General features: G+C 39.0%; 1 protein-coding gene across 7 annotated transcripts; it reads left to right on the top strand.

Moving 5' to 3' along the window:
• Positions 1-165: 165 nt before the first annotated feature.
• On the top strand, positions 166-27,917 carry cnot1 (CCR4-NOT transcription complex, subunit 1). 7 transcript variants are annotated; one of them, XM_088938543.1, is made up of 49 exons: positions 166-303; positions 2,718-3,004; positions 5,271-5,378; positions 5,647-5,745; positions 5,887-5,955; positions 6,064-6,118; positions 6,923-7,126; positions 7,263-7,431; positions 7,633-7,759; positions 7,952-8,062; positions 8,145-8,315; positions 8,401-8,528; positions 8,678-8,918; positions 9,167-9,286; positions 9,551-9,673; positions 9,933-10,084; positions 10,418-10,568; positions 11,378-11,576; positions 11,824-11,952; positions 12,556-12,680; positions 12,918-13,204; positions 14,232-14,310; positions 14,513-14,743; positions 15,010-15,150; positions 15,372-15,551; positions 15,702-15,818; positions 16,013-16,123; positions 17,467-17,544; positions 17,694-17,871; positions 18,339-18,466; positions 18,754-19,050; positions 19,406-19,546; positions 19,632-19,736; positions 20,194-20,313; positions 20,525-20,719; positions 20,877-21,019; positions 21,919-22,027; positions 22,108-22,277; positions 22,447-22,669; positions 22,816-23,064; positions 23,289-23,452; positions 23,562-23,679; positions 23,777-23,878; positions 24,197-24,370; positions 24,452-24,601; positions 25,083-25,263; positions 26,338-26,470; positions 26,559-26,693; positions 26,978-27,917. In XM_088938543.1, the coding sequence occupies exons 2-49, from the start codon at positions 2,903-2,905 to the stop codon at positions 27,054-27,056; spliced, it is 7,101 nt and encodes a 2,366-aa protein (XP_088794669.1). In that variant the 5' UTR covers positions 166-303; positions 2,718-2,902; the 3' UTR covers positions 27,057-27,917. The 7 variants fall into 7 exon arrangements, with proteins under 7 accessions (XP_088794669.1, XP_088794667.1, XP_088794665.1 ...); XM_088938541.1 differs by having other exon boundaries at positions 22,447-22,678; XM_088938539.1 differs by having other exon boundaries at positions 18,318-18,466; positions 22,447-22,678.
• The last annotated feature ends 5 nt before the right edge of the window (positions 27,918-27,922 follow it).

The raw sequence follows: 27,922 nt of genomic DNA, 5'->3' as shown, positions 1-27,922 counted from the left end.
TGCATATTAATTTTTAACGCGCTGTATTTCGGCGCAGTTTTAATTATTTGTCTTCATTTGTGTAGTTTTTTTTGTTTCCGGAGTTGGTGTGTGTTGGTGGTGGGGGGGGGCGAGGGGGGATGATGTTGCAGTGTCGCGAGCTCGATTTCAAGAAGATGGCGCTGTGAGCGCGCGCGAGATGTTGGTCGCCATTTTGTATTGAAAACCGAACCGAACTCGAGAGGGGGCAAACGTTATGTTATTATTTTTGTAACGACTCGGGGAGAGCAAAAATAAAGAAATGACCTTAGGAAAATAAGTGAGGTAAATATGATACCGTACCGGGGTGGGGAGGCGGAGAATATACATTTTTGTATTTGTTTTTTTCAGTGAAACGTGTTAGAGCGGAACGTAGGTTTGTCAAACTTCCAGTGTTATCATCAAGGTTTTTAAACCGACACCAAAGTTATCATTTTTTTGCACAGAATTAATCTATTTAGATATTTTGTCGTCTTGTACATTTGAACCAATCTTGAGTTGAATACCCGAGCGGCACTTGTAGTGCGATATATTTTGTGCAAAACGAACGGGCTGAGTGAACTGTCTCATTTCACCAGCCGTCTGCTAAAATCTTAGAGAAACAAAGGCTTTAAGAAGAGGTGGGGTCCTTTATAGTGTTATTTTCGCTATTTAAAATCTTTGACTTCACCAGTGTCGCCTTTTTTAAAGACGAGGTTTCGAATTTTGTAATTCAACTTAGGTCGGTCCTTTTGTGAGAAATAAACCCCTTGGTTAGCTATCATAATACAAGATCATATTACTGACGGTTCGGAATATTTCTTCACATTTAGAGCTGTTGGAACCTTAAAAAATTCGTTATGTTTTGAAACATCGGCGACTGATTTTTAGAAGCAGATGTATTTTAGCGTTATTGGTTGTAGCTCAGTGCTTGAAGTTCAGTTTGCAGATAGAACTAAGTTGGCCTTTTTACGAAACGGCTTTTTAATGTGCGAGATATTCACGGTTTAAAAGTTCCTTTAGATGTCTGCCTAACTGGTTAGAAAGAAAGCAGTCCTCATTTTCCTGTTAATATAAATCCACGAGTACAGTATGTGCAGGGGAAATAGGAATACTTTAACGCTGAGTAGCTACTTGTAGGAGCAAGTGTGGTACATATTTGAGGTAGCTGAAAGGCTAGGCACAAAAAGCAGCTGAAGTTTAAACTTTGCACTAACAAGTAAGTAGTCTGGAGGGGGGTTAGCTGACTTTTCCACTTCATTTATTTCTAACAGAATCAATCTCTTGTTTCCTTTTTTTTGGGGTGGCGGTGCTCTTAATTGGGGAAATTAGTCATTTGAGGTTGAGGCTAGAAAACATGGAGCCGGTATTTTCTTGAAAAGAGAAAGCGTTTTAGGTTGTAACTGTTTTAAAGTTTCTCTTTCAGAGTATTTTTTAGGAGAGGTTCATTTTAGTGCGTGTTGGGTTACTATTTTTTGACAACACCCTCCCTAACTAGCCATGTTAAACTTCGGGGTTAGGGGCTGACCTCTTGCTAAAACGAAACCCTTTAGTGCTCGTGGTTCGTACCCTTAAACACAGTAACGGCATTTGTTTTTAAATTGGGTTCGGTTCTTATTTTTGGCCACATTACTGGAATTTTCAGGAAAAAGGTTTACACCTTTTCGGCTTGAAATGGTTTGTTGGGGGGTTAGGCCTCGGTTACTTATTGTAAGGTAATGTTTAACGGTCATTGCATTTTACCAAGCAGTAGAAAAACGCATGAAAAGCACTTCATGTATTTTTGAATTCGTTAATGTTTTTGTATATGTGCTGCAGACTTGTTTTTTTGTCTGTATGTGCCTTTACTGAGTCACTCGGGGTACAGGCTTTGAGGCCTAGTAAGTATCGAAAGGGTTTGGTCAGGTAGTGTTTTGTGCCCAGGAGCAAAACTGGTTGTTGTCGATATGAACAGTGAATCGTTTTCGTCTTAACTCAGCAGCGTTGGTTCAGTCTTTGAATCTCGAGATATGTTCTCCATTTTAAATGAGTAAAAATACACGTGTAACTAACGCGAAAGATTCGCGTGGTGGTGTTTGCTCGATGCATCCCGTTTTTCCTTTTGATAACATCAATGAAAGCATATTCAGAAATGTTACTCATCTTCACTTTTCTCTACAATGTTAGGTTGGAAAGCTAATGTACTTTATAGCTGTTAAGCCCTAGATTGGTAAGCACTTTGTACGAGAACTAATGTGGAAACATCAAAAGTAAAACAATAAAACGTCGTGTATCTTTTAAATGTAGTTTATTGTACGTTTTGTAAAAGGTACGTGGGCTTAAGACGTGTTAACTGTTTTGTGAGAAAACCTTCGTCGTTGGAAACCGTTGCCAAAAAGTATTGGTTCCAGTCTCATTCCCATAGTTCATATAGTACAGTTTTAATTAATGAATTGGCTGTAGAGTGACATTCTTATTAATACCCTCACAAAGTGCAAGAGATTACAGGAAACCCTTGATACTTAAAAGCTAAATATAGAGCAGCCTTTCATGCATGTGGAGCTTGCTGGGTTACCTGGGCATTGTTCCCCTAAGATTCAGTCCAAGCCACCATCCAATGCTTTTGACTATTTTTATATTCTTCTTGTTGTATTCAGTAAGGAACTGATTTCCCTGTCATCAAGCGTATTTTTGAATTGTATGCGTATAAAATTAAGCTTTTGTTCTGTTTTATCCTACAGATGCCAAACTTGATGTTGGACTGAGGGAATTTACTACACACATACAACCACTGAGAAAGAAACCTGTCTACAAATCAGATTTTTCACCCTTGGTAAAAAAAAATTAACCTATCTCTGAGGTGACAAAAGGGGAATAATGGTGATTTTGCGCCGGGCTCGGCCGCCTGCTTCCGCCCCGACCAGCAATGAATCTTGACTCGCTCTCGCTGGCCTTGTCTCAAATCAGCTACCTGGTGGACAATTTAACTAAGAAAAACTACAGAGCCAGCCAGCAGGAAATACAGCATGTGAGTACTGCCAGACTTCCTTTATCCCACCATTTTCTCATCAATTTTAGTAATATCTGAGATTGCTATGTGTTTGAGCACCTATGAAAAGTGGTTCTGGACTTTCTACTATAGAAAAGGCATTTATGAGGGTAGGGTGTTGGCATAACTGCACATTTCTGGGCTGCTCAATCCTGGACTTGGGTTTGTGTGTCTGCATGATTTCTAGTTTTCAATAAAGCAGGAGTACAAGACGTGCTAGGAGATGCTGTTAGATTGGTCTAATTAAGCCATGTATTAGTTGTATTTAGCTCATGGTATGTTGGAATGAAAATGCCTTTCAAATTTTGTTTTAGAGGGAATAAATGTACCATGATATGCTTTTGCTTTCTCTGTTAGCCTTTTTATCCAAACTTCATGTTGAAAGCATAGATAGGTTAACTTTGAAAATAAGATGGCACTGCAGTCAAAGTCCATCTGCCCTGCATGGTTATTGGGTTTATTCATGTTGCTGAAGCATCATGGAAATGTAAATTTTGCTAGTTAATTTAATGTACCTTCATTTAACTGTACATGTTCATCTTTGGGGGGAAGGTCTTGTAAACACTGGATGTCACCTTATGTAGTAGCAAGGGAGGGTAGGATGGTATGCTCATAAGGTCAGTCCTTGAATATTGGTGGCAAAACCTGTGAAATCCAGTAGTTTAAGTACCATTTAAACCAACAATTGGAATGCACACATGCTCTCTGAGAGTGCAGATAGAAACCATACGATTAAAGTCAATAGAAGAGCATTATGTACCAAAAACTTTTCATTGTTGCCCATAGGCTTTACTGTGGATGCAATACATTTGAACTTGATTTCCATTTACTGTTAGCATTGTGAATGTTACATACTTAATTTTTTATCCAGTTCTCTGTAATTGAGTGATCAATAACTCTTACTGTAATATTGAATTTTTAAGTGATTTCTGACTTTCTGGAAGTCACAATGAAACTATCTTGGAATTTCAAACTAAAGTGTTCCCTTTTTGAAAATTAAATTTATTGGCTTGAGACTAATCTGCAACGTTCGGAATAAACTTGTGTAGTGGCCCTATATCCTAACATTCCTTAGAATGCTTTTCTCAGTTTTGTTTATTAAATATTACAAGGTAGTCACAGTAGAAACATTCATTTTTACACTTAAGACAATAACTTCAGCCTTAGAATGCTTTTCATGCAGTACAGTTCCCATCTCCAGGTTTTCCTTTTATAGTTAAACTCTCCTTGTTTTCACATCACAGTTTCATTTTGAGTTGGTAAACCTTTGTAGTTTATGAAAAGTGTCATGGTGTGTGACCTGAGATGTATTTTGTTTGGTTTATACAATTCCAAAGAGTCTCTTTTGGGAGTCCCTTTTCGCAATGCTTTAATACTGTGGAACTTAAACTATTTGCCCATGTGGTGTAGTGATGAGTGAAAATGACAAGTGTGAGGCTTTGCTGGTCATAACTAGTTAGCGTCACTAATTTCATATAACTCTTACTTTTGCACGGCCATATTTGTATTCTGTTTTTTTTTTTACTGTCTTAAATCTTTGTATACTAAATGCAGAGCTTTTCTTTCTGTAGTTTTAAAATTAGACCAGATTGCTGAAAAAAAAACTTTCACAAAGATTTGGAAATGGAGAAAAATGTTATTGTCTTAGCTGTTTAAAAATGTTTTTTTTGTGTGTGTAAGAGATGAAAAAACTTTTTCTCATGGCTTTGAACTAGACCTTCATAGTTAAATGTTTAAAGCAGGGAGGTCAACATTTAGTCAAGGGCCACAAGCATGTCTTTTTTTTGTACCCCTCAGTCATGCTTTGAGTTATTCTCAATGTCTCAGAGTATAGAATTGGAGACAGGTATTTTTTGAAGGGTTATTTCTTTTTGTAGACTCCACTAAAATAGTGTGCAACAAATGTGTGGATTATTTTTTTAGATTCACATTTCCTCCTGTGTGAATTTTATCTTTGTTGGTTCTAGTCATACCTCAAGATCAGCACCATGCATCAGTGAACTTTCTGTAAAACAAGGCAACTGAAACCATGAAGTTTATAAATTATAATGGACAGTTTTGTCTCTGTACTCACTGACAGTACCTCCATTTAACCTGTGTTTTCAGGTTTTGAAGAAACTTGTGTAAAAGTTTGGAAAGCTTAAACATGGTTTAGGTCTTTTGAAGTGACTGTGCATTGTAATGGTTATTGAGGTTTGTAGGAGACTGGAAGGAAGCAACATTTGACTTTGTAAATATTTTCTAGATTGTGAATCGACACGGCCCCGAGGCAGACAGGCATCTATTACGCTGTCTATTCTCGCATGTGGATTTCAGTGGCGATGGTAAAAGCAGTGGCAAAGATTTTCATCAGGTAATTGTTTTAGCACTTTGAATTCTTTTTCACCAGTTATCTCAAAAAATAAATGAATTATTTAAAAAAATATGAAAATCAAATGCAATTCTGGAGTCCAGAGGAGGCAGGTATGCATTCAACAGATGTACAAAATCAACTGCTTATCTTGTAACAAATGTCCACATCTACATGGACATCTGTACTAATATGTAATGAAATGTGGTAAATCAAGGACAGAGTTCAGAGTAGAAATCTTGAAATTATTATATTTTCCTATTTGCCCAAGACACAGTTTCTGATCCAGGAGTGTGCGTCGCTCATCACCAAGCCGAACTTTATCTCGACGCTTTGCTACGCCATTGACAACCCCTTACACTATCAAAAGGTAGGGTTTCCATTACTTGGTGAAATTCTGTTTTACTAGGATTGAAAGGAACAATGTTCACTGTTCTTTTTAAAACCTAGAAGTTGAAACAGTTTTGTTTCTTTGTGAGATGGTTGAACAATTTTGCCTTTATTCTTCCAGAGTTTGAAGCCCTCACCACATTTGTTTACTCAGTTGAGTAAAGTCCTCAAACTAAGCAAGGTTCAGGAGGTAAGATACATGATTTCTAAAACTCTAAACAGATTTTATAGTACATAAATTTAAATTGAGTAGTTGGTGATGTCAGTGACATTTAAAAACTAATTTTGTCTGTCACAGGTTATTTTTGGCCTTGCTTTGTTGAACTCTTCCAGCTCAGATCTCCGAGGGTTTGGTAAGTAACCAAGTTTACATTTTGTCTAATTTTGATATTTTAATTGCTGCACCAGTGTGCTAGTAGTATGCCGATCAGTTCTAAAAAAGTTAGGTCATGATGGGTACCCAAAACGTATAGCCAATGCAACCAAGGACTTCATCAGGAGAAAATGGAAAATCTCACTGGCCAAATCAATCTCCAGATGCATCTTGCATTCCGAAGGAAAAATTGGAATCCGAGCACCCCAGGAATAGGCAATATTGCAATGTGGTTGCAGCAAAGGCTTGGCAAACAGTCTCAAATGATTTTAGTTTGAGTTCAGTGCATCATACACTTGATGCAGTTATTTCCTCAGATATGCAGTCAAACTAACTTATTGTGAAATTTAACACATCACAACTTATCGAATTTAACATATGGAATGTATTACAACACAGTCACTTGAAGTCATTAGGTTGACCACCTTTATTGGTCTAATGATGAAATGTAGGTGATGTTATCTAATTTGTATCATACATTTTAGTCTGATCATAATACAAATTTCTTGATTATAAAGCAAAATGTTTGAACTTTGCCTTCTGAGTACTTTTGAAGGGCAGTGGTGTATGCTGTCATAAATTGGTTCTGTTTGCAGTGAATTGACTTTTAATCCATGTCCTGCTTAGTAAGAGTTTAATGTCCCTATGCATTTTTGGCTTTTCTGGTGGCACTCACATTTGAGAACGGTATGTCAAATTAAGCTTCCTGTTCAAAAAGCTAAATCTGAACACGTGGCAAGAAATGCTATAAAGCTTTTTAAAGGGGTGTTTAATTTTTTCGCAGCTGCCCAGTTTGTTAAACAGAAGCTCCCTGATCTTCTGCGCTCATACGTGGACGCAGACCTCGGGGGTAACCAAGAAGGTGGCTTCCAAGATATTGCAATAGAGGTCCTGCACCTGCTCCTCTCCCATCTCCTTTTTGGACAGAAGGGAGCCTCTGGGGTTGGACAGGAACAGATTGACGCCTTCCTTAAGACTCTGTGCAGAGGTAAATACTGGTGGTGTTGCATGTTATGAGGCTGCATGTTTTTTGTGATCTGTTTCTAATATATCCCCATGTCTTAAAGTTTTGATTTGTGAACTAATTCTTAAAACCAATTAACATGCATTTACTCCTGTTGAAGATTTTCCGCAGGAGCGCTGTCCTGTGGTGCTCGCACCACTTCTTTACCCTGAAAAACGGGACGTTCTGATGGACAGGATCCTACCAGATTCTGGAGGGATTGCAAAGACAATGATGGAGAGTTCGCTTGCAGAATTTATGCAAGAAGTTGGCTATGGCTTTTGTGCAAGGTGAGTTATAGAGATGTTCACGTTAATCCATTTTCCTCACTTTTAGTACTCCTTTTTGAATCTTTTTTCGTTCTGAAGGTGTAGTCTGTATTGACCAATTTGAAAATCATGCTTTATTCTAACAGCATTTTACGTTTTAAGATCATTAGCATTTTCAACACGCAAGTTTTACTTCAGTATTTTGTTTTTCAAAATTTCTAGTCTTGAAGAATGCCGTGCTATAATCGTGCAGTATGGGGTCCGGGAGGTTACAGCCAGCCAGGTGGCCAGGGTCCTGGGGATGATGGCTCGCACACACACAGCATTATCTGACGGTATTCCTTTACAGGTAAGAAATTGGTGCTGGAGGATGTATATACATTGTTGGTAGAGTCTGTCTCAAGTGGAGTAAAGTTAAATTTGTCATTTTATTTACCTATGTATGATGTACTCTTTAACCTCCATTGTTTCCAAAGTTTATTTGGAAGGGATGAATAAAAATGGGAAGGTCAAGAATTAATTTTCATTTTTTTATTTTCAGTCTATATCTGCTCCTGGCAGTGGAATCTGGAGTGATGGCAAGGATAAGAGTGATGGGTCTCAGGTTCACACTTGGAATGTGGAAGTTTTAATTGATGTCGTCAAAGAAGTGGTAAGGTTTTCAGTTTTTTATTTCTGTAGGTTTTAGATCTCTGTTGATTTACACAAATTCTGAAAGTGGATTTTTTTTATAGAACCCCAATTTAAACTTCAAAGAAGTAACTTATGAGCTGGATCATCCTGGGTTCATTATTCGAGACAGTAAAGGTCTGCAGGTTGTCGTATATGGCATTCAGAGGGGCTTGGGAATGGAAGTGTTTCCTGTCGATCTCATCTATAGGCCTTGGAAACATGCAGAGGGCCAGGTAAAAAAAGTAAACTTATGGTTTCCAATTTTGTTGTATGGTAATGTTGAGACTCTCTTAAATGCGTTCTTGTTCTTTTCCCCAGTTATCATTTATTCAGCATTCCTTAATGAACCCGGATATCTTCTGTTTTGCTGATTACCCCTGCCACAATGTTGCTATTGACATACTGAAGGCTCCCCCTGAGGATGATAACCGTGAGATTGCAACTTGGTACGTGGTTTGTTAAAAATTGTCCTTTAAGCTGGAGGTGGGCTATTGACATTTCTCATCAGGCTGAGCTTTAACTGTTTTTTACTCTTTTCCTTAAACGGCAAAATTTTCTTTTGAAGAGAAATCATTTCAACTTATTCCTATAACAGGAAAAGTCTGGACCTTGTTGAAAGCTTGCTACGTCTGTCAGAAGTGGGACAGTATGAGCAAGTGAAGCAGCTCTTCAACTTCCCCATCAAGCACTGCCCTGACATGCTGGTACTGGCCTTACTACAGATCAGCACCTCCTGGCATACACTTCGCCATGAACTTATCTCCACCTTGATGCCAATCTTCTTGGGCAATCACCCCAACTCTGCCATTATTTTGCACTACGCATGGCACGGACAGGTACATTTTGAATTCCATCTTCCCTTCAGGTTTTTGGAGGTTTTTTTTTTATTTCGCTGTGTAGCAGCTCATTTTAAGAAATGAGTTGGGCAATTTACAAAAGTCAGGTGGCAGTTTAGCCTGTCAAGCTTATTTGCTCGTAGCCCATAGATCTAAGGATCTCGCGTAGCTGTTGGCATAGCTTAGTTTTTGGAGGATGGAATCATCTGGTAGGATAGTGATCTATGTTTGAATGGATTTGATTTCAGGGACAATCCCCCTCCATCCGTCAGCTTATCATGCACTCGATGGCAGAGTGGTACATGAGAGGGGAGCAGTATGATCAGGCCAAACTCTCCCGCATTCTGGACGTGGCTCAGGACTTGAAGGTAGGTTTCATTTTTCTTTTTATTGCCCACATGTAATTACCTATTTTCTTGTCATTTACAGTTTCTTTCAAGCCTGTTTGTGAAATAGATTCCTTGTTGCATGTTTTGAGTCTCACGCCTGTGTTAAATATGTTTATTTCATATTCTTAAACATGATGCTAATTGTCCTGTATAAAATTACTACAGGAAATGAACAGGCAAGCAGTGTTTGAAAGATTCATAGTTATTCAAATTCTCATTTATAAATTAATCTTTCTTTTTTAGTCTCTATCGATGCTGCTAAATGGTACTCCATTCGCCTTTGTTATTGACCTTGCTGCACTTGCCTCTCGCCGAGAATACCTCAAACTTGACAAATGGCTGACTGACAAAATAAGAGAGCATGGGGTAAGGCACATTTACATTGTACATTTCATTGTAACATTTAGTGTGATTGAAATTCTGTACCAAACTATTTTAAAGTATTGAATGTGTAAATGTTTTCTAAAACGTGCAACCTTGAAGAAACACAAAGTAGTATTCTTTAATGTCAATCATAACCTTTTCAAGCAAATAGATGTAAAGATTATTCAACCCAATTGTTTAATCTTGTAAACTGTCTTTGTGCAGTGCTTAAGTAACCTGTTATTTGTTTTTGTTTTTTAAGGAACCTTTCATTCAGGCTTGTGTGACATTCTTAAAAAGGCGTTGCCCTTCTATTATGGGAGGCCTGGCTCCAGAGAAGGATCAACCTAAAAGTGCACAGCTCCCTCCTGAAACACTGGCTACCATGCTGGCATGTCTACAGTCCTGTGCAGGGTGAGTAATGTTTTTCAGCCTGTATAACATTACTGCGTGATTCTGTTGTCCTCCAGATTTCAGTACTTCTACACTCCAGGCATCTATGCATAGCTGGAGCCCTTAATCAAGATTATTGCTCCTTTTAAGTTAATTTTGTCTTATAATTTGTATCATTTATCATGGTTAACTGAAACTTTTAAAATAATGTAGAAACTGCAGATTTAATCTTTAAGTTGACGAGGTCCAAGGACCGACTGTAACGAATAGTACTTTATAATAGAACTTGCCTGAAATGTTAATTGTGGTTTACACCTCTAAACATGAGTTTCTAATTTTTCCTGTACTTATTAGGAGTGTGTCCCAGGAGCTGTCAGAGACCATCCTGACCATGGTAGCAAACTGTAGCAATGTCATGAACAAAGCTCGACAGCCACCACCGGGTGTAATGCCAAAGGGGCGTGCTCCCAGCACCAGCAGCTTGGATGCTATTTCCCCTGTACAGGTATCGGTCTCCATTTCTCCTCTTCAGGTGATGCCCCCCAGATCAACTAAAACTGTTTTTATGAAATCAGTCTGCACTTCTTGCTAGATGTGTCACAAGTTGCTTTACTTAACCAGTTCTTGGCACATTCTTTTCCAGTTTTGCACTGAAGAGATGTCTCCAAATTATTGGAGAGGCAGTGTCAGTTTAGCAAACTTGATCCGTTGTAGTGCAACACCTAAACAAATTTCCACATTTTGAATGTAGAGATTTTTAGCACCTTGTGTAGGCTAGTGTGCAACATTTAAAAAAAAAAATCAGTTTTGGGACTGTCAAAATACCTGATTAAATGGTCAGCACCGATGGACTTGAAAACATTTTAGACTTGTTATACCTGTTTGCTTTCAGTTTTAGGCTAACGTTTTGCAAATTTGATCTGATTGTTGCCTAGTGGGTGATCAGTAGTTTCCATAATTTTTTGAAGATGCACAATATTTAATATGGCTGAAAATCTAATCTGGTTCATTTTCTAAATAAATAATGTAACTTTTTTTCTGTTACATGATTGGGTAACTTTGTGAGTTTTGTAGTTCTGCTGTCTTGTGAGAAATTGGTATAATTCTAGATTGATCATTTGGGTTAGGGTAGTTTTAATCTCTTAATTCCTTTTATAAATATCCCCTGATATTTCTGTATGAAGTATTAGGGACTTTATGCTGTCAAAACTATATGTGTGGTTTTAGTATTTAATGTGACTTGAATTGTTTGAAACAAGTTTGTCTTTATTTGTAATTAGCTGGGCTTTATTACTGTTTATTTTCAATTTATAGATTGACCCTCTGTCTGCCATGGGTTCACTGACTATAGGAGGATCTGCAGCATCTCACACACAGAGCATGCAAGGATTTCCAAATCTGAGTTCAGCTTTCAGCAACCCACAGTCTCCAGCAAAGGCTTTTCCAGCCCTTTCTAACCCAAGTCAGAGTACACCATTTGGTGGGATTGGTGGCCTTTCTTCACAGCTTCCAGGTAAAGAGATATAGTAAAAGGACAAGATGTTTCTTCTCATTGAAAAGTTCTCTGCACTATATTTAATCTTGGGCTATATTAAATAAGTCTTACAAGGCTTAACATGTGCTTAATTCAAGTTCAGCCTCTTATAAATTGAGGTTGTGCTTAATGTGTGGTGTTGTCAAAGTAACTTTAAAAACACATACTTGTTGGCATTGTAAATAAATGCTTTATCGGTTTTAAATGTCTGACACATTACTTTCAGGTTCTTTAAGTGCTGGCACTTTGACAGGCATGGGGACTGGAGGAATAGGATTACCAGCAGTGAACAGTGATCCTTTTGGACAGAGGAAGATGAGTGCCTCGGGATTAAACCCTCCCACCTTCCAGCAGAGTAAGATGAGGCCTTGTAAGTGGTTGTTGTGTGGCTGAGAGTGTGAAAGATGTCTCAACTGTATTTCCTCTAAAAAAAGCCAGTTCTATTTCTGATGTACTGTTCCAGTTGATTTAATTTTTGAAAAGTGGGTTTTACCCACATTTATTTTTCTTCCTTGTCTGTCTGGATGTATTGAAAGGAAGAAAAGCTGTTGCCTTGTTAAATCACACAACCTAAGAGGAAATACAGGTATGTTTTATTTTGTTCCGTTTGATAGTGGATTTTCAGGGGCACTTTGCTTGAAAAGTTAGATCTAAGAGTGATGTTAGACCTTCACAACACAAGTCCTTCCTTTTTCAGATTTCCCTTTACCACATTTTAAGTATTTAATTGCTCATCTTCAAAATTAGAGTCCTGTGATGACCAATCAATAACATTTTTCAAGTGCTTTGCCCTGTTAATTCATGTATGGATGCTTGTCTGCATGATTCTTAATGTGGCACACTGAGGTAGATGAAAAGGTAAAGGGGGGGGAGGGACAGTTATGTAGTACAAAATATTGTGCAGCATTATGCTTATCTGAAAGTTAATTGTTTCAAATGTTTTTTTTTCCCGTCTCAGCTGACCTTTCTCAGGTGTGGCCTGAAGCAAACCAGCACTTTAGCAAAGAGATTGATGATGAGGCCAATAGTTACTTCCAGCGTATTTACAACCATCCACCACACCCTACTATGTCAGTTGATGAGGTGAGTTATTAATATTTCAGGCAGTGTGAAGAACCTTGCGGTGATATTTGCAAAATGAAGAAGTGGTTTAAAATACACTGGTTAAAGTTAACTTTAAGAATGCAAAGTTCTGCTTTTGTCTTAGAGGATTGTAAGCAAAACTTAAAACTGCGATTCTTTGCTGTTGATTCAAAATAATTCTTCAGAATTTTGGAAAGTAGGATGTATTGATAAATTCAACATTGTTTCTTTGTACAGGTGCTAGAGATGCTTCAGAGGTTTAAGGATTCCAATATTAAACGGGAACGCGAGGTGTTCAACTGTATGCTGCGAAACCTGTTTGAAGAATACCGCTTCTTCCCTCAATACCCTGACAAGGAGTTGCACATAACAGCCTGCCTCTTTGGTGGAATCATTGAGAAAGGACTGGTCACCTATATGGCTCTGGGGCTGGCCTTGCGCTATGTTCTTGAAGCTTTAAGAAAATCTTTTGGATCTAAAATGTATTACTTTGGAATCGCTGCTCTCGACAGGTTTAAAAACAGGTGACTTTGTTTTACTGTTGAGTGTTTGAAAACTTTATTTAAGAATTTAATTTATCATTTGATAATCAATGTTAAAGTGAAACAATATAAGACAGAAAATAGCTTATTGCATACGTATTTATCCCCTTTGATTCAATATTTGGTGGAGGCACTCTTGGCAGAAATCTTCTTGGGTGAGTTTATACCATCTTTGCACATTTGGACACTGCACTTTTTGCCTATTCTTGCCAAAATTGCAGCCACCACCATGCCTCACAGTAGGAACAGTGTTCTCAGAATTGTTCACTGTTACGCTACTACCAAACAGTGCTTACCGCTGTGGCCAAATGGGTCAGTTTTGGTTTCGTCAGACCATAGAATATTCAACTTGGTTTTGGAGTCTCCCACATGCCTTCTGGCAAAGTATCATTAAGTTATGAGTTTGTCATTCTCCCGCAAAGCCCACAGTTGTTTACCACCCAGGCATCATGCACAATTTCTCCCATCTCACCAGTGTACGACTGTAATTCTTTAGAGTTGTCACAGGCTTCTTGGTGGACTCCCTTTCTAATGCTCTTCTCACCTAGATACTCTGTTTTTGTGGACGCTGTGTTCTTCAGTTTCACAGTTGTGCCATATTATCTACCTTTTTTAATAATGGACTTGACTGTGCTTTGGTGGTTATGTAATGTTTGGAAATTCTTATACCCTTCCCCTCATTGTTGCTTTTCAATAACCGTATTCCAGATTTACTTTGAAAGCTCCTTGAACTTCATAATGTAACTTCATTGGGAGCTGTACTAATCAACTGTGGAACCACCCAGAGATTTATCTGAACTCATGTGAAACTGCCTTATTGTATACATAGTTCTTTCAGTTTGACATTATAGTCTATTGTTGATTGCTGGTAAAAAAAATCCCGAGTACATTGTGATTCTATATTGTAACAGTAAAACATGAAGTCCAAGGGGATGAAGACCTCCGATTGTTGCTGTATAGGTTAATATAGTATATTAAGTCCTAATTATATTTAACTTTCTGCATTTAGACTGAAGGACTATCCCCAGTATTGTCAGCACTTGGCTTCCATTGCTCACTTTCTGCAGTTCCCTCATCATTTACAGGAGGTAAGTGGGCTTCAGTTCTAAATAGTTTTTTCTAAGTTTGTTGGCTGTGCTTTTTGAAACATTAAAGTTTCACAGATTCTAATGGAAGATTTCAGAAGGTTTTAAATTGTATTTAAAGCATTTTGCAGTTTCTGCAAGAAGCAAATCAGTGTTGGTATTACTTCTGAATTCATTTTTTCTGTTTTCCATGTCCTGTGTGCAGTATATAGAGTATGGGCAACAGTCGCGAGACCCTCCTGTGAAGATGCAGGGATCTATCACCACACCTGGCAGCCTTGCTCTTGCACAAGCTCAGGCCCAAGCACAGGTTCCCCCAAAAGCTCCCATCCCAGGACAGGTTAGCACTATGGTAACTACATCTACCACAACCACTGTTGCCAAAACCACTACCATTACCCGCCCCACTGGAGTCAGCTTCAAGAAGGATGTGCCAGTGAGTATCGGTAACGCACGGGAAATTGCGGTATGTGTGTGTCTGTGCTAATTAACTTTTTACTGTAGTTTGCATGATTAACCCTCTCCTCCTTAATCTTGTATATTAATCGGGGAAATGACATTTTTGTGCGTTAAAAGCATAATGCTTTCAGTATTGTTTCTTATGATTAAGTGCATGGACATAAAGGTGTACCCTTTAATCATAACTTTTTTAAATACAACGATCCACTTCTGGACTTAACTAATTTGTGCTGTTGTTTTTAGCCCTCTATAAACACAACCAATATTGACACACTGTTGGTGGCAACAGACCAAACGGAGAGGATAGTGGAACCTCCTGAAAATGTTCAAGAGAAGATCGCTTTCATCTTTAACAATCTGTCACAGTCCAATATGACCCAGAAGGTGAGCTTTAAATAAATGTAGTGTATTGGATTTTGTTATGGAAGTGATATTTACTGTGAGATTTATACAAATATTTTATCAAGTTTAGACCATATTGCACATCCCATTACTATCGCAAGTATGGTTCTTCTTAATTTTTAGTGTTATGCTTAGGTAAATTTTTATGCTTTGGTGGTGCCAAAATTAGTCTTAATGACTTAAATTTGCTGGGTTTTTTTCAGGTTGAAGAGCTGAAAGAGACTGTAAAAGAAGAGTTTATGCCTTGGGTGTCACAGTACCTTGTAATGAAGAGAGTCAGTATAGAGCCTAATTTCCATAGTCTTTACTCCAATTTCCTGGATACACTAAAAAACCCTGAATTTGTGAAAATGGTCCTGAACGAGACATACAGAAACATTAAGGTAGGTACTTTTCTAAAGGTCTAAAAACCTTTTATAGAGCTTCATTGACTTATTTTGAAAACCTCTGTTTGGTCATGTATCATTAATTACTTGTGTTTAAGAGATTTTTTTTTCTAATGATGTTTAAGCCCTCTTAACACTTGTCAACAGGTGCTGCTGACTTCAGATAAGGCAGCAGCAAACTTCTCTGATAGATCCCTTTTGAAGAACCTGGGACACTGGCTTGGAATGATCACTCTGGCAAAAAACAAGCCCATTCTGTATACAGTGAGTACCGGCATAATTTTAAAAACAAAGCTGTATGACTTCACAGCATTAGTTGGCATGTTCCTGTTCATGGGTAGTAAAAAGAGTTGATTCATGTCGTTTCAGATTACCGAGTCAGGTTACATTAATATGATTTATCATTTCATAGATTGAACATTATCACTGATCTATTTCTTTTGTTCTCTTTGTTTTAGGATTTGGAATTAAAATCCTTGTTGCTGGAAGCCTATGTTAAGGGACAACAAGAGCTTCTGTATGTGGTCCCATTTGTTGCCAAAGTCTTGGAATCCAGCGTTAGGAGCATGGTATGTTTTTTTTATTCCCTTGACATTTGTAGTAATAATAATAATAAACTTTATTTTATATAGCGCCTTTAAAGGTGGCTTCTCAAAGCGCTTTACAGGATGACAATAACAATAAATAAGAAGACTACAACAATAAATAAGAAGATTTCACAAGATAGGAGACAATTATAATTACAACAATAACAATAGAGGAGACCGTGGAAGGTGGTATTAAGAAGAGCAGAGGGGTGAAGAATGGAACCAGTTAAGTAAAGGCTTTTCTGAAGAAGAAGGTTTTGAGTCTGGATTTGAAGGAGTTTAGAGAAGGTGACTCTCTAATATCCTTGGGCAAAGAGTTCCAGAGCTTGGGGGCATAGCAGGAGAAGGCCCTGTCGCCCATACAATGTAGACGGGCTTGGGGGACAGTAAGGAGGGCAGAATTTGAAGAGCGGAGGTTGCGAGGTGGGGAGTAGGGCGATAAAAGTTCAGACAGGTATTGAGGTGCCAAGCCATGTAAAGCCTTATAGGTGAGCATGAGGATTTTAAAGTCTACGCGGAATTTGACCGGAAGCCAGTGCAAGGACTCCAGGATAGGAGTAATGTGAACACTTGCACTAGACCTGGTCAGGATTCTGGCTGCTGAATTTTGGACATACTGCAGTTTGTTCAGAGTAGATTTAGATACCCCAGGGAGTAGAGCATTGCAGTAGTCAATTCGAGAGAATACAAATATGTTGATCAGCTTTTCAGCCACAGTTAATGATGGCATAGGGCGTAGTCTTGCGATATTTCTAAGGTGAAAAAAAGATGTTTTGACAGTATGCTGTACATGTGGGTCGAATGTTAAGCCAGAATCGAATATAACCCCAAGGTTTTTCAATTTTGATTGAAGCTCAAGTACAGAGCCATCTACAGACAGGGTTACAGGACTGGCTTTACGAAGTTGATGGGGGGTACCAATAAGCATGACTTCAGTCTTGTCACAGTTAAGATGAAGGAAGTTTTGAGTCATCCAAATTTTTATGTCAGAGATGCAATTTGATAGAATAGAGACAGCCACATCAGTGTCGGGTTTGGTATGGATGTATATTTGAGTATCGTCGGCGTAAAAATGAAAGCTGAGGCCATGTGATCTTAAAAGCTGACCAAGTGGGAACATGTAAATGCTGAAGAGCAAGGGGCCCAGTATTGAGCCCTGGGGGACACCAGACTTGACAAGACCAATTTCAGACCTGTACCCATTGAGAGAGACAAAGTGACAGCGATCACTGTGTTGTGTGGATTTTCTGCTGTATGATTTTATGAACTGCTGTTTCTGAAGATGAATATCATTCATGATTCTGATTTAATTTGTTCACTTTTAGATTTTCAGACCACAGAACCCTTGGACAATGGCCATCATGAATGTATTGGCAGAACTTCATCAGGAGCATGATTTGAAGGTCAGGTCCCAAACATGGTTCCATTAGTTTAATGCAATAATCCTGCAGAAGTTATAATGGTGTTTTAAAAGTAGTGAGCATTTTTGCTTCTGTTCTACAGCGGCACTACTTCAGAATAGTTTTTGATGTCTCCATGCTTATTTTTGCAGCTTAACTTGAAGTTTGAGATTGAGGTGCTGTGCAAGAATCTGTCTCTGGACATCAATGATCTAAAGCCTGGAAACCTATTGAAGGACAAAGAAAAACTGAAGAACCTGGAAGAGCAGCTATCTGCACCAAAGAAAGAAGCCAAACCACCCGAGGAAATGCTGCCTATTGTTACAACTGGTATGTGTCTTTCTAAATTCCTAGACTCTATGGGTAAGGGGAGAGAAAGGGGTGCTTACCCTTTATATTTTCATAAGTGGTTATGTAATGTGTATTAAATGCTTACAGTAAAAACTGCACATTGCTAAACAAGCACCACTTAAATACTCTTTGCACTGGTGAAAGATAAGGTTGGCTCCATATCTCAATGAGGCTACCTCACAGGCTTATTTTTAGTAGGAATTTTTTGCTTTACTATAGTGTCAAACAAAAGGTCCAGTTTTCCTGTGTAGGGAATTGGAAACTAGGCTGAAGCTTTTTACAACTGACTTTTTAAAAGTATTTTAAGCAGTTTTGTATTGTTTAATGGATTATTAGTGTTGTGTGTTTTTGTTTTGGTACATTGAGCCTCTGTGCTCGGACTCCTGTTCCTTGTTTTTAATCATGATAGCGTTTTTAACCAACAGGAGACTTTCTCCCCTTTGCAGCTGCTCCATCTACTCCTGCCACAACAACAACCTGCACAGCTACTGGTCCACCCACACCTCAGTTCAGTTATCATGACATTAATGTCTATGCTCTGGCAGGATTAGCTCCTCACATTAATTATCCTAATGTAAGTATTTTTTTAAGGTTCATAAATCTTCCCAAGTTTCATGTATTGTTTCATGCACTGTACCAGAGTTATTAGTTTTATTTTTAAATGCTTTGCTCTTTGTTAAAGAGATTTCTTAGGTCATTGATTTTTTTTTAAGTTAATGGTCATTGAAGCCTGTTATGTACCTATTGTATTTGTAAAGTGTTAAAATGTCCTTCATTAAATGTTGTTGCTTGGTGTTTGTTGATGAGAAATGATCCTTTTGTCAGGATTACTTTGCATTTGTTGTGTCCCTGTCTTTACAGATCCCATTGCTGCAGGCCCACCCCCAGCTGAAACAGTGTGTGAGGCAGGCAATAGAAAGGGCTGTGCAGGAACTTGTCCATCCTGTAGTTGACAGATCCATCAAGATTGCCATGACAACATGTGAACAGATTGTCAGGAAGGACTTTGCCTTGGACTCGGAGGAGTCCCGCATGCGTGTAGCTGCCCACCACATGATGAGAAACCTGACAGCAGGCATGGCCATGATCACCTGCAGGGAGCCTCTGCTAATGAGCATTGCCACCAACTTGAAGAACAGTTTTACAGCTGCCCTCAGGGTAAAGAACTGTTGCAATATACATACTGTATGCAATTGAATCTGCGTAACTTTTAGGAAGTTTTCTGTACCAGTGGTTATAAGCTGTTAAAAGCAAAAAAGTTTTAACTTTTAATGCTTTTGCAATGATCTTTACAACTGCAATGCTAAATGCTCTGTAGAGCATTTATTGTAGACCAATGGAATATGCAAGTTGAGGGCCAAGAAGCTTGTTGTATACAACAGTATTATAGATCTGGGTTGATGTTTTGTTTTCTTCCTCAATTTGCATTTCTCTGTATTGTGCACAGAAGGGGTTAGAAGCAAAATAAGGGTTTTGTTATATGAAATAAAGATGAGTTGGGTTTGTTTTTTAGGCTCCAACACCACAGCAGAGGGAAATGATGGAACAAGCAGCTGCACAGATAGCCCAAGACAACTGTGAACTGGCATGCTGCTTCATACAGAAAACAGCAGTTGAGAAAGCAGGTCCAGAGATGGACAAGAGACTGGCTACTGTAAGTATTCTGTCTGTTTTACCGATAGATTGAGAACGTATGGCATAACAATCATAATGTTTTTTTTTTACCTTCCTTTAAACAGGAGTTTGAACTGCGGAAGCATGCTAGGCAAGAGGGACGTCGCTACTGTGACCCAGTTGTACTGACATACCAGGCAGAAAGGATGCCAGAACAAATCCGGCTGAAGGTGTTAATTGAATGTGTACTTAATTGAGAATTCCTGGAGATACTGACAAATCACATTTCTCTATTTTAGGATTGTTTTAAATGGAAATGGTAAAATAGCATACTTGTGTAATGCTTGTATCATGCTCGAGTTGCTTTCCAGAGAAGCACTTATCTTTTAATACTGATATTCAGAAGTTTTATAAAGCATTTTATGCCAAAAATTACCTATGTCCAGTGGGTGCTGGCCTCCATGCGTCTTATCTGCATCTTATACCAATTATTTTGTTTTCTTTATCACTTATCTGTTATCTTTGCCACTTTTAATTGTAGCTGTCTTTCCTACATTGTAGGTTGAAAGTACAAGGTAGAAAGGCAAAGGCATTGTGTTGATGCAAATAAGCTGAGTATTATTTAGATGTTTCTAGTTATTAAAACGAGCGGAGTACCAAAGACCTTTCTTTTCTTTTTCCTGGTAGGTTGGAGGTGTGGACCCTAAACAGCTGGCTGTTTACGAGGAGTTTGCCCGCAACGTTCCTGGATTTCTTCCCAGCAATGACTTGTCTCAACCCACTGGTTTCCTTGCTCAACCCATGAAGGTATTGTTTTAAGTGTTCTGTAAACTGTCCAAAAAATGTAACGGTTTTGCCATCCATATGATACCGGTCTTAATTCTGTTCCCTTTTTTTCTGCATTTGTTCATGAATAAAGCTGTTTTCCCTTCACTATCTTCATATTCAGGGAAATAAATGCAAATGTTAAACCCTTTAAAAGCATACTGAATTTCTTTATTTTTTATTGGCATTTCAGCAGCAAGCCTGGGCAGCTGATGATGTCGCCCAGATCTATGACAAATGTATCGCTGACCTCGAGCAGCACTTGCATGCGATCCCCCCTGCCTTGGCAATGAACCCACAGACACAGGCTCTGCGAAGCCTTCTGGAGTCCGTGGTGGTGGCCCGAAACTCGAGAGATGCCATTGCCGCGCTTGGCTTACTGCAGAAGGTGAGAACTTTCTCAGAGAGAAAGGAGATTGATGTGCTTAAGTCTTGGATGCGATTTATGTCCTTTGCAGATGACGGGCGTTCAGGTTTTGTGTGGATGGTTTTAAAGTTAATGTAATGGTTTCTACTCCTCCCCCCCCCCCCCCCCCCCCCCTCAGGCTGTGGAAGGTTTGCTGGATGCCACAAGTGGTGCTGATGCAGATCTCCTGCTCCGTTACCGTGAATGCCACCTCCTGGTCCTCAAGGCTCTCCAGGATGGCCGAGCTTACGGTCCGCAGTGGTGCAACAAGCAGATCACCAGGTCAGTGCTTTTATTGTAACTTAAGGCCTTTTTATTCTTAAAATAGTTCCTTAAAGACACAATATTAAGGTTAGTAATGAGGAAAGATGGCCATTCTTCTAGCATATTTGAAAATGATCATTTTTGTAGGGTAAATCCAGTTTCTCAATCTTCTCTTCCACAGTACAATGTAAAAATATTGCTGCAAACTGCCCCCTCCTCATGTACACGTTACTGGACCAAGAACAGTATTGTAAACTCATTTTGGTGTTTAATCTGGGTTTTTCACCTCATCCGGGCAAGAGTTGACGACCATGAAACGCGGAGCTTGTTTTTCTGTCGAACATGAAAGGCCCGACTTCCTACATGTGATTCCCACTTGTGCATCCAGGGCCATTGTGTGGCCTCTGTGTTTGCATAAACACCAAAAGAGGAAGCACAATGCTTCTCTCCGCAAAACTAATATACCACATATCTAATTGAATTTTTCTCGTACTGTTTCCAGGATCCCATGGCACACCACTATAAAGGGCTTGTATAAAGAGACTTAAAATGCTTCTGTTTTGGTAGACTGCACAGCACTATTATTTAAGCCTCTAAAGTCTTCTGTGACATGTGGGGTTACGCTATAGTGCAATAGAAAGTCTCACTTCTTAAAATGTACCACAACTCTTATCATAGTTGTGATTTTATAGAGTTGAGAACATCTTTCTTGTTCCCAGTTGCATTTTGCTCTACGTGCATCTTTTAAACATTTCTTCCTCCTTTATGTAATAGTTTTCTTCACCCATTAACTTATCTAAACCTTTTTTTCCCCAAGTACCTTGGCACGTCACAAGTCGTGCTTTTGGGGTGTTTGAGGGGAAAAAACTTTCACATTTAGTGTGATGTGTATATACTTTTCATGATGTTTCGGCTAGGTGTCTGATTGAATGCCGTGACGAGTACAAGTACAATGTAGAAGCTGTGGAGCTCCTGATAAGAAATCACCTGGTCAACATGCAGCAGTATGACCTGCATCTAGCACAGGTATGAAAATTTTCATTTTCTCTAGAGAGACAAAACTGTTACAGACAGTAGCGTAAAGCTCCTTCTTTTGTCATTTTTAGTCGATGGAGAACGGCTTGCATTACATGGCTGTGGCCTTTGCGATGCAGCTGGTGAAGTTGCTGCTGGTGGATGAGCGCAGTGTGAGCCACATCACAGAAGCAGACCTGTTCCACACCATTGAGACCCTCATGAGAACCAGTGCCCACTCGAGGGCAAATGCCCCGGAGGGGTGAGTATATGACCTGGAAAAGTCTTGATTGCTGTAAAGCCAAGTCAGATGGAAAATAAATGTGAATTGCTTCTTTTCTTTTATTAAAAAATTGAGAATTTTCCCCCATCATTTAGGCTTCCACCAGCAGTTATAAAATTACTAATTTTCTCCTGTTTTAATTCTGCAGTTTACCACAGCTGATGGAAGTTGTCCGATCAAACTACGAAGCAATGATAGACCGAGCTCATGGAGGCCCCAACTTTATGATGCACTCTGGAATATCGCAGGCCTCCGAGTATGATGACCCACCTGGCCTGAGGGAGAAGGCAGAATACCTGCTGAGGGAATGGGTCAATCTTTACCACTCAGCGGCTGCTGGCCGGGACAGCACCAAGGCCTTTTCTGCTTTTGTAGGACAAGTAATTGTTTTGTTTTTTTTTTGGTTTCTGTAGCGATGGGGAGAGGATGAACAGAATCATTTAAAGATTTTACATTTAATCTGTTTCTGTTAAGTATGAAAGAAGCTGTAGCTAAACTTCCCTTTTATTCTGACCAGATGCACCAACAGGGGATCCTGAAGACTGATGACCTGATAACCCGATTTTTCCGTCTGTGCACAGAGATGTGTGTGGAGATCAGTTACCGTGCACAAGCTGAGCAGCAGCACAACCCAGCTGCTAGTGCTGCAATCATTCGTGCCAAGTGTTATCACAACCTTGATGCTTTTGTCAGGCTCATTGCACTTCTTGTTAAACATTCTGGAGAGGCTACCAACACAGTCACCAAGATTAACTTACTGAACAAGGTGGGAATTAAATATATTTCACTTGCTCCTTGTCTGGTAGCAAATGCTAGGGACATGCACGGCTGTTTTTCCTCTAAAACATCCAGTTATGTGTAGACGGGGCTTAATTTGAATAGGAAGTAAATTCTCTTTTTACTTGGTTAATTGTTCAATTTAACTTCAAGCTGTAAAGGTATATTTGTCATCTTGCTTAAGAAGGAGTAATGACTGGCTTTCCCTCTTAGGTTCTTGGTATTGTGGTTGGAGTCCTCATTCAGGACCATGATGTCCGTCAGACTGAGTTTCAGCAGTTACCTTACCACCGCATCTTCATCATGCTGCTGTTGGAATTGAATGCACCAGAACACGTGTTGGAGACCATTAACTTCCAGACATTAACTGCTTTCTGGTATGTCCACCTTATTCTGGTAGATAATTTAGTTTTAAGCTTGCTTAATATTTTTTGAAAGTGCTTTTCTTTACTTTCAGATAACATTCTTTTTTTTGTACATTTACAGCAACACGTTCCATATTCTGAGGCCCACCAAAGCTCCTGGGTTTGTCTATGCTTGGCTAGAACTTATATCTCACCGCATATTCATTGCAAGGATGTTGGCGCACACACCACAACAGAAGGCAAGAGTACAGCCCAACTTCTTAACTATATAGTATAATGATTGAGCTTTAGCTTTTTATTATACAGTAATTTTCCTTAATTTCTTTCCTTTTCTAGGGTTGGCCAATGTATGCCCAGTTGCTCATCGACCTGTTCAAGTATCTGGCACCCTTTTTAAGGAATGTTGAGCTCAACAAGCCTATGCAAATTCTTTACAAGGTACTTCAATGGAGTATGATGTTAAAGTGTTAATTTCTCATTTGTAATGTTTGGCTTCTTACATTTTTATTAATCAACCAAACAGCTCTGGATTTTTCTTGTACCTGATCCATTATCTATATTGGCACCGAATGTATAAATTAAACTCCATGGAATCTTTTCCATGGTGAAAAGTCCTACCTTTTGCCTATGTTTTTAGAAGAAACTCTGCTTTTGTGGCCTTTAGTCGGACGAAGTGCTTTCTGATAATGGATGTTCCTTTTTTGTTTGATTTGATGTTCAATAATTTGCAGGATTCTTTTGCTGTTTTATTTCTAGGGTACTTTGCGTGTGCTGCTGGTGCTCCTTCATGATTTTCCGGAGTTTCTCTGTGATTATCATTATGGTTTCTGTGATGTTATCCCACCCAACTGCATCCAGCTACGGAACTTGATCCTCAGTGCTTTCCCACGCAACATGAGGCTTCCTGACCCATTTACTCCGAATCTGAAGGTATCCTTTCTTTACATTGCATGATATAAATGCAAGTCTTAATTTCTGGTGTGTAATTTCTACTGTTTGCATTCCCCCAAGGTTGATATGCTCAGTGAGATTAATATTGCTCCCCGTATTCTCACTAACTTCACTGGAGTGATGCCATCTCAGTTTAAGAAGGATTTGGACTCCTACCTGAAGACTCGCTCCCCTGTCACTTTTTTGTCAGAGCTCCGAAGCAACCTGCAGGTAGGGGGCGCTATTTTGGGTCTCCTGGAAACATTTCCAGCACAGTAACATCTTTAGACAAGGGTAACAATTTTAACTAGCTTGGAGAAACTATTTTTAAAGAACTTATATCTGTGCCATGTCCAGGATGGCTGAATGAGAGCAGATTAAATCTAAGCAGGGTAAGAGAAGTTTTGAGAGAGGAAAACCCTCTTTCTGAAGCCCATGTTGATGATCAGGGAAATATGGTAGAATATTTCTACCATTTTTAATATCTTGTGAGTCAGGCTGGTAAGCTGATGTTAGTTGATGAACCATTTGTAGCAAAGTTTTATATAGGAATGTTAATATCAATATTTCTGATTTTAGGAAATAAATTAATGATGGTTGGCACTAGAATTTTTTTTTAATCCAATCTATACTTTAGAAGTAGAAGAGCTCTCCAGGATTAGCTGATTTTTGCATAAAATTATTTTATCCTGATTTTTCCCTCCACTTTCAGGTCTCAAATGAGCCAGGTAATCGGTACAACATTCAGCTTATAAATGCGTTGGTGCTGTATGTGGGAACTCAAGCGATCGCTCACATTCACAACAAAGGTAGCACACCATCTATGAGCACCATCACCCACTCGGCCCATATGGACATCTTCCAAAACTTGGCTGTGGACCTGGACACTGAGGGTAAGTTATTGTGAGGAGAAAATAATATGAAGTTCACAGCAGGGCACAAGCCAGAAATGTCTGGGAGGTTGTTCATGATGTCATTATCACAAAGGTGGAATTTCTTTTGGAATACTTTCCCTTCATGTCTTGAATTGCTTTAAATTAAACACATTTTGAACATGTTCAAGCTTGAACAAGAAGCTAATGTTGTACTGGAATCAGATTGGCCATATTCCCTCTTCATCCATTTTGTAACCGCTTTTCCAGTTCAGGGTGGCAGGATAGGCTCCAGCTCCCCTGGCAGGCAACAGGTGTAAGGCGGGGTATGCCCTGGACAGGGCGCCAGGCCATGGCAGACACACACACACACACACACACACACACACACACACCGACACCTAGGGCCAATTTTCAGAAGCCAATTAACTTATCAGTAGGTTTTTGGACTGTGAGTAAACCACAGCACCTGTAGGAAACCCATGCAAACATGGGGAAACCATACAAGCTCCATGCACATAGCACCCCAGGTCCATAATTGAGCCCAGGGCTCCCAGTTCTGGGAGGCAGTAATACTAATAAATGTGCCACCTTCCATAATCACTAAATGTCTTAAAATATTTTAATTAATTTTAAAGCTAAGGGTGTACATAAGGTGAAATTTAATTTTCTTACTTCTCTTGAGTTTCTATGCACACTTTTTAGGAAGGAAAACAGCACAGGAGAATGAAGTGTTCAAGTAGGAGCAGTTCTGTGTGTTCCTGCTTTTTCATTGCCCAGAGACAGCTTGTTGCTCTTTCAATGATTTGAAATGCAATTGTAGACATCAGAACTTCAGCTATGTAAGGAACCTATATATGCTGATTATTAATAGAAGTGCCTTTTTACATGTGTGCAGAAGATGATTTTAAAATGCATTTGTAATCATTTTCTTTAGGTTGTAACAGTACTTTTTTTTTTGTACAAGGAGATGGAAATGGTACAGCATTGATTCAGCATTGTACCCATTAGCATTTGTAGGCTGTAATTAAGTGTATCCAGTGTTATCCACACTGTACTCCGCTGTTAAGTGAATCTGTTTTCTCTTCCATCTAGGACGGTACCTGTTCCTCAATGCAATTGCCAATCAGTTGCGGTATCCTAACAGCCACACTCACTACTTCAGCTGCACCATGCTTTACCTGTTTGCAGAAGCGAACACTGAAGCAATACAGGAGCAGATTACCAGGTAATATTTTTATAATTTATATATTCATTGTTTCATCTGAGTTGTACTTCCTCCACCCACAAGTACTGAATGTTTTTAATTTGTCTAGGGTTCTGCTGGAGAGGTTGATTGTGAACAGGCCACACCCATGGGGTCTGCTTATAACTTTCATCGAACTCATCAAAAATCCAGCCTTCAAGTTCTGGAACCATGATTTTGTCCACTGTGCGCCAGAGATCGAAAAGTAAGTTTTTATATTCTGTTGCTTTGTATTTTTAAGAGAATTTCAGAACTAATCTTAGAGTCCTAGGGAAAGCAAAACAGCTACAAGGACCTAAAGACCACCAGATGGAGTACTTTGTCTGTTTCATAGTTAATCTTGCAGATTAAAAGGTTTTAAATCCACTGCCTGCATAATTTGTGTAATTCCTTGATGTTGATGTACATAATAAATGTGGAATAATTGGTGATCTATGATGGTGAGAAAATTAAGTTATAGCTGAGGTTATACTTTTTTTAACTGAACAGGTTGTTCCAGTCGGTGGCTCAGTGTTGTATGGGGCAGAAGCAAGCACAGCAAGTGATGGAAGGCACTGGTGCCAGTTAGGCAGGCAGGAATTGCACCAACAACCTGGGACACCTCCCAAAACTTCTTACTCTCAACCTGAAAATGACAACGGGCAGCACAGGACTGGACACAGGACATCGGACAGACTCTATGCTATTGGTTCTTGTGGACTTCTTGATTTTTGGCCAAAAAAAAAAACTTTGGATAAGAATCTATGTAAACTATGAAAAGGATGTGTAAGACATGCTGTGAATATAATTTTGAACTTTAATGTAAATAAAAAGGGAGATGCGTCTTTCAAAATGACTAGAGCGCAGAAAGTGTAAAATTGATGTCTGGTACCAGTACCATTTAAAAATAAACAAAAGGCAGCTGCTGAAACAAAGTTCTAATCCAGCCTTTTCACCCCAGGATCTGCCCCTGTCTTTCCTCATACTTTTGAAGAGGGTTGTAACCCATGATTTTTTTTTGTTGTTGTTGAGGCTTAGTGGAATGGCAAAATAATTGGCCCAACTTTTTTTATCTTAATTTTGGGGGGAGGTGTATAAAAGGGGGGACAGAGAAGCAGCCCGTTTGATTCCTAAGGTTTAGTCCAGACTTAATCCGAGGGGAAGGGTTGTGTAATTTTAAACATGGATTTAAAGGTTCTCCCTTAAGCTTGTACAATTGTGGAATACAGAAATTTCAGACTGGTAAAGAATCTGTTAAGTTTGTATAAAGATCAAAAACAAAACAAAAAAGGACCAATACAGCCCATTTTGTAAGGATTTTGAATGTTTTGTAAATGTATTGGTCCAGGTGTTGTATTTTGTAGTACTTTATAGTTTTGCCTTTAGTTCTGCCACTTATTTCCTGTATGTATGCATACTGTAGTTACTGCATTAAAAATCATAAACAGCAGTACT

Source organism: Atractosteus spatula, chromosome 21 (genome assembly GCF_055471065.1).
Source record: "Atractosteus spatula isolate fAtrSpa1 chromosome 21, fAtrSpa1.hap1, whole genome shotgun sequence".
NCBI classification, from domain to species: domain Eukaryota; kingdom Metazoa; phylum Chordata; class Actinopteri; order Semionotiformes; family Lepisosteidae; genus Atractosteus; species Atractosteus spatula.
Note: the sequence above shows the minus strand (reverse complement) of the source record. Positions and strands in the feature narration are given on the sequence as shown.

Coding starts and splice junctions, on each gene's coding strand:
- cnot1 (XM_088938536.1), top strand. CDS start 2,903: ATGAATCTTGACTCGCTCTCGCTGGCCTTGTCTCAAATCAGCTACCTG. Junction 13,205..14,231: donor CTCGACAGGTTTAAAAACAG/GTGACTTTGTTT, acceptor TTCTGCATTTAG/ACTGAAGGACTATCCCCAGT. Junction 20,720..20,876: donor CGCTTGGCTTACTGCAGAAG/GTGAGAACTTTC, acceptor CCCCCCCCTCAG/GCTGTGGAAGGTTTGCTGGA.